At 32.8% G+C, this 9,441-nt stretch overlaps 1 protein-coding gene across 1 annotated transcript; it reads right to left on the bottom strand.

Annotated features, from left to right (window-relative positions):
• LOC131624662 (replication protein A 70 kDa DNA-binding subunit C-like) lies at positions 1-6,520 on the bottom strand. The gene is made up of 12 exons (XM_058895595.1): positions 6,308-6,520; positions 2,240-2,383; positions 1,908-2,148; positions 1,709-1,799; positions 1,498-1,625; positions 1,340-1,412; positions 1,107-1,254; positions 854-1,011; positions 645-765; positions 404-574; positions 263-319; positions 1-174 (listed from the first exon to the last, which is right to left on the bottom strand). The coding sequence occupies exons 1-12, from the start codon at positions 6,518-6,520 to the stop codon at positions 1-3; spliced, it is 1,719 nt and encodes a 572-aa protein (XP_058751578.1).
• Between the last annotated feature and the right edge of the window lie 2,921 nt (positions 6,521-9,441).

Genomic DNA, 9,441 nt, shown 5'->3' with positions numbered 1-9,441 from the left:
TCAAGCATTTGGTTCAATCTTCACTTTTTTGGGTGGTTTGGTTCCTGAATATTGAGTAAGCCCTAAAACATGACAATCCGAATCTTCGGCATCAACGGCATGAGAGATACTCTTTGAAGGGGTATTGGCCAAACTCTTGTCTGGATCATTTTCTCCAAATGCAGATAACGACTCCTTCAAATGTAATAAACGTATTTAGTAAATATGGAGAAAAAAAATACATGTTTTGAAGGTGAACATCAAAAAATAAGAAATAACATACCATGGAAGTGTCAACGTGATCAGCAACAGCATTTTGCGTGACAGGAATACTATGAGCCTGGGTTTTAAATTAAGAAATTAGTAAGACCGTTGGAATTCATTAATTTAAGTTATTCAAGCAGTTTTTACTAAACTGTCAAACCTCATTAGCAATATAATCCTTTTCAATTTGGTTGACAAATTCTTCATCGTACGACAACTTCCAAACAGATGCTTGCCCAAAGGTTGGCTGTACCTTAGCTCTCAAAGCCATTTTCTTTTCCAATAAGATGTCAAGCTCATCAGGATAAACCATGGGATCATCTTCACCATTCTAAAATTGAAATTACATGTTAGATAGATATAATATTTCTTAATAATGAGCGAATATAATAAAAACCTACCTCCAACATTGATTTATGCATGCTATCAGCAGATTGTCCTATTATATGCTCACAGTCGGCATCCCAAAATACAAATCGGAACTTTGATTCACCGTCATAAACGTATATATCAACTTTGTACCTGTTAGATAAATACACTTGATTAAAATGAGTGATCATAACCAAAAAGCATTAAACTGTCATAAATACATAATATTATAACAAACAACCTTGGTATGGGTTTGTTAACATTTTCGCCACAGACACACTTGTATGGATTGTTCAAATCAGTAGCCTTGACAGAGCACTTTGTACAACCATAGTAGAACCAACCATGCTTGGATACATAAAATTTAACAGTAGTTCCAAAGGTCACACATAACATGTCCTAAATAAAAAAAATTAGAAATCCATATAGATAACTGCAAAGTCACTTGATTTGAGATTTAGCAAATATTGAAAAACACTTGTTTTGAGATATACTTGTTTGATTTTGGTTAATTCACTCAAAGGAATGCACTTTGCCTTATGAAATTTTTTTTCAAGTGTTGTAAACTGAGATCCACCAGACCAAAGAGACATAGATTTAGCAGATTGGGAAGGCTTTTGATTTTGCTCATTTGCAGGCAACCTGAAATATTAAAATAAAAAACGTGTCATAAACTGGAAACAACAAAAATAATTAATAGAAATTAAAAACTGCATAATGTTAATACTTTGATAAAAACTCGGAAATCTCAGGGATGTCTTCATTGATCAGCAGCTTAGAACCACTCCATGCATTGGATACTAATTGGAGGACAACCAAATAACAGTTTAAAACATTGTTAAAAAAATGAGATAGGGGAAACAAAAGCAGAAAAAACAAACAAACCCTGGGATTCCTTTATCATTGCATGGGTTAGTATGACGACAATAGCACCGCTATTATTTGGGTCATTATAGTAATCCAAAAACTTAGATCCATAGCTCTCCCATAATGTGCAGCTAACAATGTTACCACTGAGATTTAAAAAAAAATTAGTTAATAAAATTATACATCGAAACATTCATATCTGAAGGTGTATTTACTGAAGAAAATATACCTCAAATCTTTCAGAGTGAGGGCAACAAATGTCTTCTTCCCTGGGGTGTTTGATTGCATATTGTTGATCTCATGCACAACACCTATAATATCTGCAAAGATAGATAAGATATCAAAAGTGTTAAAAGTAAATAGATTCTTATAAAAAAAGTGTGGTTAATACATTTGTCTACCTTCAAGTCTGTTTAGTTGACAATTGCCTCCATTAATTTCAGAAAAGTCTTTGAAATAATACTTCCGAGGAGGAATATTTTGAACATCCATGTGTTTCATGGTCGTACCACCAAGGAAGACAAATTTTTTAGAATGGTCACAAAGCTTCCACTGAAAATCGTTATCAAATACAGTACCGTTGTTTATTATGCAAGTCATATTTTCTTGAATTCTTGGTTTCCACTTATGTGTGTGATCAGCACGAATCAAAACTTGAATTCGATCACCCTACGAACAACAGTAAAACATGGTTAATACACAATAACATATTTTTAATGTTTAAAAAACAAAGGATACAAAAATACTGAAACAAATATACCGCAGCATCCATGATAACCATCTCCAGATGTTCAGCACCCTTACTGTTAACAACGCTCCATGAATCAATAATACGAACAGTCAGTCTCCACGTCTCCTTCTTGTCGGTAATGTCTTTGATGGAGTCAAATTTTCGACTCATGTTCTGGAAAAAAATGAAAAACAGAAAACTTAATATAACATTCGTGTAACATGGAGAGGGAAACACATAAACTCGTGAGAAAAAAAAACCTAAAATCGTGAGGCTGAGAGAATGGAAGATGAGCAAGATGTAATGGGTTGTACTTTAGGGTTTGCAAGCTGAAAACAAAATCCATCATATACAGAGATGATTGACATAAAGTTATAGGGTTTTTCAGAAACCAAAGTTAAAAAGCGTGTAACAGGTTTTACTGTATTCAAGAAAGTTTTCCACAATTCCAATACAAATCTGTCAAGACATTATTAATTATGTAAGAAAATGGACAATTGAAAAGTTATTAAATGATGAAAAAATCTACTCATTAATGAAAGTATTAAAGGAGATACAATTACCGCTATATCCCCGAATATCACCTTCAAATTGGTGAATATAGGGATATTGAAAGAATTTCATATGTCATGTACTTTATTATATTAAAAGTAGATTAGAGCATTGTGTAACTTGATGTGATATCTTACTTAACTTTTATAGTAGGGTTTCAAGGTTTCAATGACATAGAACCTCTTACTTTGGACAACGGTAGGAAACAACAAATGTCAAAAAAAGATTTTTTTGAGAGTTTCATTAAAATAACAATTAACTTTCACATCAATTCACAAATCTTCAAAACAAACTAGCAGAGCTTTTACAAAGACTTAGTTAAAGACTTTCACTCAAATTTTTTTTAAGTTTAACTTGCAACCTTTCAATCGTTTGCAAAGATAATTTACAAGAGAAACATACACTTGAATAAAGCAGTTAATCAAACACAACACCAGTTACAACACAACTTTTAGAAGAATTATTTAGATTTTCAACACTACGAAAATTCTCGTGAAAAATAAAATTAAAAAACAAATAGAGTAAAAGAGATATAGAGAGAATTCTATTAAGAGATCTGATATAAAATGAAATAATGAGAAGTCTCTTTTATATAGAAAAAGATTTGAATCAAAAAAAGAAATGATTGATGGGCAAAATTCATTGATTTAATTGATTAAACATATTTTAATCGATTTAAAATTTCAAAAGCTGACAACCCTAATTCAGAAAAGGAAACCCAAAAATGTCTATGAATTAGTTAATTAGTAGTTTTTCTAATCGATTAAGAGGTTTTTCACTTTGCTTTAATCGACTGGACTAACTCTTTAATCGATTAGGTAGCGAATTAACGTTCCTAATTGAATAGAAACACTTCTTAATCAATTACATACATGTCTTGATAGGTACTTAGAAGATTTAATATAAATAGAGAGGGTTTGAAAAAAAATTCTATGTGTGTGTAGTTTTTCTTAGTACTTCAAGACTTACTTTTGATCTTTTACAATTCAAAATCATCACTCTAAGATGCTTAACGTAGGACCATATAAGCTTTCACACTTTATCTCTTTCAGACTTGAAGATCCTATGTTTGATTCAATCATTGATTAACACTTCATTTGGATCTTTGAATTATTTGACTAATGAGGCTTGAGATATATTTTTGATCAAAAGCCATAATCAAGAGCTTATTGGACAATTATATGGATCTATATGTTTGTAAGTATAATGTATGCATCAATCTCTTCGGTTTTGATGTTGACCATACTCTAAAGCAAAGTCTTCATCAAAAGTTTCGATAAAGTCTATCTAGTGTTGAAGATGACAATAATATAAGGTGAACTCGTCATCTGATGTGATGTTCAAGTTGTGGTGCTTGGATATAAAGATATCAAAGCCTATGTTTAGAGAGCAACACCTTATGTCGAGCGACATTCAGTGAAGTAAGTGAAGATCTCTGATCAAGATGTGTATCTGATGACGGTGTCTATCCTGAGGGGTTATCTCAAGTCTCATCAGGAAGGAGATCTAAGGTTTCAGTAAAGTGATAAAGTCAAAGATAATGTAGCAAGGAACTTGAAGATTTTGAGTTGTGAAAGAGAGAAAGTGTGAAAGCTTGATGCATCTGTGTCTGTAAAGATATACGATTAGCTCTTAAATTTATAAAGGCAAATCACGCACACACATTTTTTGAATGAATGGAAAGTCTGTCTATTTTACTACATCAACCGGAAAATGTTTGTGCCTAGCTAATGCGTTATATACCAATTCTAATCAATTAGAAGGTTTTTAATTTGCATAATCGATTAGCTCATTATGATAGTCAATTATCTCTTTTTCAAACTCTAATAATAAATTATCAGGTCTCTTAATCGACTAGTGTCAATGCGTTTAAAAATATTCCTTTTTGTACTATATAAACGATTGTCCCTATGTCATAGTCGATTATGAGCCTTAAAAAGCCCATGGATTTATTTTCATATTTGAGCCCTGTTTTTTCGTATAAATAGAGGGCTGATTTCTCGTTTCCTTCACACCATAAAATGTATTTCAATTGCATTTCTCTCACCCTCATCTTTCTTTCACACACACACGCACACACATACACACCCCCTCTCTCTCTCTCACACACACACACACACTACATCTCCCCCATCTCTATCTCTATCTCTATCTCCCTCTCTCTCTCTCTCTCTCTCTCTCTCTCTCTCTCTCTCTCTCTCTCTTTATTTCTTCACTTTTGCCTTAGTTATTTTGAGATTGAATCTTTTATCTGTGAGATGTTTGGGTATGGTATAAGGGCATTATTGTTATATTTCATTCTGGTAAGTTTGTTTTGGTTATAAGCTAAAGCAATTGAAAATCTCTTGTTTGGTTTTTTAGGCAAAACTGATAAAACGTATGTTTGGTTGGGAGGTCTTCGTATTTAAAACTCTTGTCTAGTTTGTGAGCTTAGCCTGTGTTAAAAGTTCTCAGTTAATTCGAGATTGTTGTGGTGGTAAAATCTCTTGGTTGGGAGGTCTTTGTAGTTAAAACTCCCGTGTTTGGTTAGGAGAAAAGCTATTGGCAAAACTCCATACCTTTTGTAAGAAAGAATTCTCGGGAGAGAGGAGTAGGCAAAATCATTAGGCCGAACCTCTATAAATATCTAGTGCATCTTTCTCTTACTCTATCTCTTTACATTTCAATTATTTAGTATCGTTGTATTTCCATCCTTCTGATTTTATTTATTTCACTACTTATTACTAGTTTGTTTTATAAAATTGTTTTCCAATCCAGTTTTATCAAATATTTTAATTTAGACATCATTTTCAAACCCATACAATTCAGCCTCCTCTTGTGTTTGGAGTCACTTATCCAACAAGTGGTATCATATACTAACTCCTGTTTAAGGACTAATCATCTCAGAAAAAAGATGATGACTACAAATACTTTCGTTTTGAATAAAGGGGTTTTCATATATACACCTCCATTGCTTGATGGTGATAGGTTTGAATTGTGGAAAGTTGGATTTGAAACTTTTATAAAAGCAAGTGATTTTGAAATGTAGGACATTTTGATCAATGGCCCTTTTGTTTTTAGATTTTCCTTTAAAAATAAAGTAGTAAATAAACAATTATTTCATTGGACCCAAGAAGAAAATAGAAAAGTGAAACTCGACTTTAAAGTCAAACATCTTTTGATAAATTCTTTAAGTTCTAAGGATTTGTGTTATGTATTTAGTTGTGATTCTGCCAAGGAAGTGTGAGACACTCTTGAGATGATTTATGGAGTTTCTTCGAGTATCGAGAAAAAGAGAATGGACATACAAATCCAGGAAGTTGAAATACCAAATGAATATGAGAGACAGTCTCATAGATGGTACTCAACAATTGGAAATCTTGGAGGATATAGTAGAAATTCCGTATTTAACAACTATCTAAGAATTAAGAGTTGAAATCATCAATCCTCAATTCAAAAGATAGTAGTGTCTTTTTTTGAGTTTCATGAAGAATCCATAAAATTGGAGATCATCAAGAAAATGAAAGACTTGATCAAACTTCTGAAAAATGGAATAAATTCAAGAACGTTAGAAGAATCTTCATCGAAAGGATCTTGTGAAGAAGTAGTAGAATCAACCCCAATAATTTCCTTCGAGCGAATAATCTCGATAGATGAACGATCATATGAAGAGTCATCGTCAAATGAAAATGTTAAAGAAGCTTCATCCAGTATAATATTTGAAGAAGCTTCCACAAGAAGAATATTTGTAAGTAGAGACGATGAAGAGACAACATCCATAAGAGTTTGTGAAGAATCAACTTTTGGAAGAATTTTCAGAGATCCCTCATATCAAGTCTCTTGTGAAGAAGAGGTAGCAACAAATGATGGATCAATGGAGGAAACATCACGAGATCCATGAAGAGATTCATGCAAAGATGTTTTCAAGAATATACTCGATGTGGCTTGGTTAACAAACAAGGGATAATTCCTAAGGCTAGTCGAAACAAAAATTTGCCCAAACATAAGAGAGTGATCAACTCACAAAAGGTCAAACACAAAATTCCAATCAAACTTCCTCATCAACCCACATTTCACATCAAAGCACCATAATTATTTGCACAATTATTCAAACTTTTTTTTTTCTTTTTCAAAACTTTTCTCTTTTTTCTTTCTTTTTCTTTTCACTTTTTTTTCACATATTTTCTTTCTTTTCTTTCAACCTCATAGCAATCAACCAATAAGTACACAAGCATTCTCTCCCCAACTTGAATTCAACCATATTATCAAAATGTGAATACTCCCTACTTTCTAAGGCAAGGTAAAAATTCAAACCAAAAATCATGGTTAAGGATTCAAGAAAACAAAGAATCAACATCCATACAAAAATGAGAACCAAACACTCATAGACAAGCATTTAGCAAAAACAACATGGACATTGACAAAAAGGCTCAAAGGAGGTACTAATGATCACACACTCACAAGGTGAATTGACTATTTGGCCAAGGTAGTTGTGCTCAAAATGAAACAAAAATGCCTTGATCCTTTTCATGCTTTCATATAATCAACACAAACAAAAGATTATGCATAATAAAATCCAGTTAGAACAAGAGTTGTGGTCTCCAGCATATGTGAACAATGGAAAGCTACCTCACAAAAAAGGTGGGAACTAAAGTGATTCACAAATGAACAAGTATACAAAAGAATGAATGGCATAAAAGTTTTAAAAAGCCTAAGTATCCTGAATATGCTAAAGTATATAAAGCGATAAACACATACCTCGAACGTGTACAAAACCTTAACAAAATCATTACCACGCATTTGCAAGTCGAATCGATCAAACTTGACAAATCACCTAAATATCCTCAAGCTATTCAAAACAAGCTCAAAGACGAACACAAACGTGAACACAATTAATATACATATACTAAAAGACCAGATGAAATTGTCTAAACAAATTTAAAAGTGAAGATATGAAATTTAAGAACTGGTCCGATCTAAATTTGTTTAGACAATTGCATCACACTACCTAAACTAAACATAAACTAAAAAGAATAAACATGCTTGTTTTACGTCGTAAGCTTGACGTCTGTTATTAAAGAAATTTCCTTCAAGTTACTTCCGTCCGGCTATTCCTAACAACACACAGCAAACGTGAAAAGAACAAACAATGATATAACAAATTCACAACTATAAGTATAAATATAAACAAGTAAGACTATACAAAATGTGCGATATATACAAAACTCAAAACAAAAGAAACTATTGCGATGCAAGTTTAATAAAACACCAATCCCCAGCAACGGCGCCATTTTGTTGAGGCGGTAAAGCGGCAAGCAACAAAAGTTTTGGAAGTATTTATCCGGGAAATTATCGTGTCCACAGAGATTAGTGATATCGAACTGCCATTCAACAGTTTCCGCAATTATGAGTTTGGATTAAATTGGTGAAGCATAAAACCATAAAAGTAAATATCAACACAAAAAGAATTCATTTTTCAGAAAGAAGAGACTTATCAAACCTGGTATATAATCTACTTCTCACAAACTTAAACTTATCGACCAGTTACACTCAACCTACAATACTCGTCAATGTCATCTGTTAGGAGTAAATTAATGGTAAATTCATGTGTTAATATAAGTGATTTCTTCTCTAAACTAATGCAAATTGTGATAAATCCATAGGTTTTTATTAAGAATTGAACTGAACAAGTTTAGTTCGTGTGTAAAGCAAATCGAATCACTTGTGGGTGTTATTGTTGCAGGTTTAGAGTTGAATTGAAGCTTGAAAAGAACATGAGGAGGAAAGGGAGCTGGAAGTCTCAAAGGCAGAAGAAAAAGGTGGAAATTGCAAAGAGCGCGCCGCGAGAGTCCTAGAGCGCGCCGCGAAAATACCTCTGTTTTGAAGCGCGCCGCGCCAGTCCGATGTCGCGCCGCGGCCTCGGCGTTAAAAGCCCAAAACTTCTATTTAAAAGCCCTAGTTTTCCAAGTGGTGAGATATACTTTGTGGGAGCGAAATTAGGAGAGCTATCTGATTCTGAAGCTGAGAACAACAATTGAAGGTGGATTCTTTACCAATCGAAGACATTCTATTGATGAAGATGAATTCCTCCATTGATTCTTGTGTGTTCTTCATGTCTATGGAGAGCTAAATCCCTCTTGTTGAGTCTAAGGTAGTAGTTAACCTATGAATATACATTACCATTGATTAATTCCTGTGAACAATTGTTTGAATTTATTATCAATAAGAAACCTTGCTTTTAATTTACATCATTGTTGAATCTTTGATCGAAAGAAAGGATTTAACTTTTGCCCTAGGTTACTATATTGATTCAATTGCAATTTGCAGAGATGGAATTGTAATTGGGTTTTCATAATTATCGTTCTTAATTACTATTATCGTTATTGTGATTTGGAGAGATCGAATCTCATACCGGTAAAAGTTATCTAATTTGATTTGCAGACATGGAATCTTATTTGAGGATAAGTGAAGATAATGATTCAAAGGATTGTTCTATTGAGAATTAATTGATAATTGTATAGGATTAGGTTGATGAACCCTAAAGACTCAACATCTTTCTTTAATTGTTAACACAAAGTCCTTTACTTGCTTTTATTTTATTATTTGCTTTTGATATTATTAGAAGTATAAAACAAACCAAACCAAGTTTCTTAACTCAAAATAAACAACTATAGAACGGCAGTGATATTAACCAATCCCTG

Source organism: Vicia villosa, unplaced genomic scaffold, assembly GCF_029867415.1.
Source record: "Vicia villosa cultivar HV-30 ecotype Madison, WI unplaced genomic scaffold, Vvil1.0 ctg.000148F_1_1, whole genome shotgun sequence".
In the NCBI taxonomy this organism is placed as follows: Eukaryota; Viridiplantae; Streptophyta; class Magnoliopsida; order Fabales; family Fabaceae; genus Vicia; species Vicia villosa.
This window is presented reverse-complemented; position numbering and strand designations above follow the sequence as displayed.

Excerpts from the sequence above, each read along its gene's own strand:
- LOC131624662 (XM_058895595.1), bottom strand. The coding sequence starts at position 6,520 with ATGGATGTTGTCTCTTCATCGTCTCTACTTACAAATATTCTTCTTGTG. Across the intron at positions 2,149-2,239 it reads TGGTTATCATGGATGCTGCG|GGTGATCGAATTCAAGTTTT; the intron begins GTATATTTGTTT and ends TGTTGTTCGTAG. Across the intron at positions 175-262 it reads ATCACGTTGACACTTCCATG|GAGTCGTTATCTGCATTTGG; the intron begins GTATGTTATTTC and ends TTACATTTGAAG.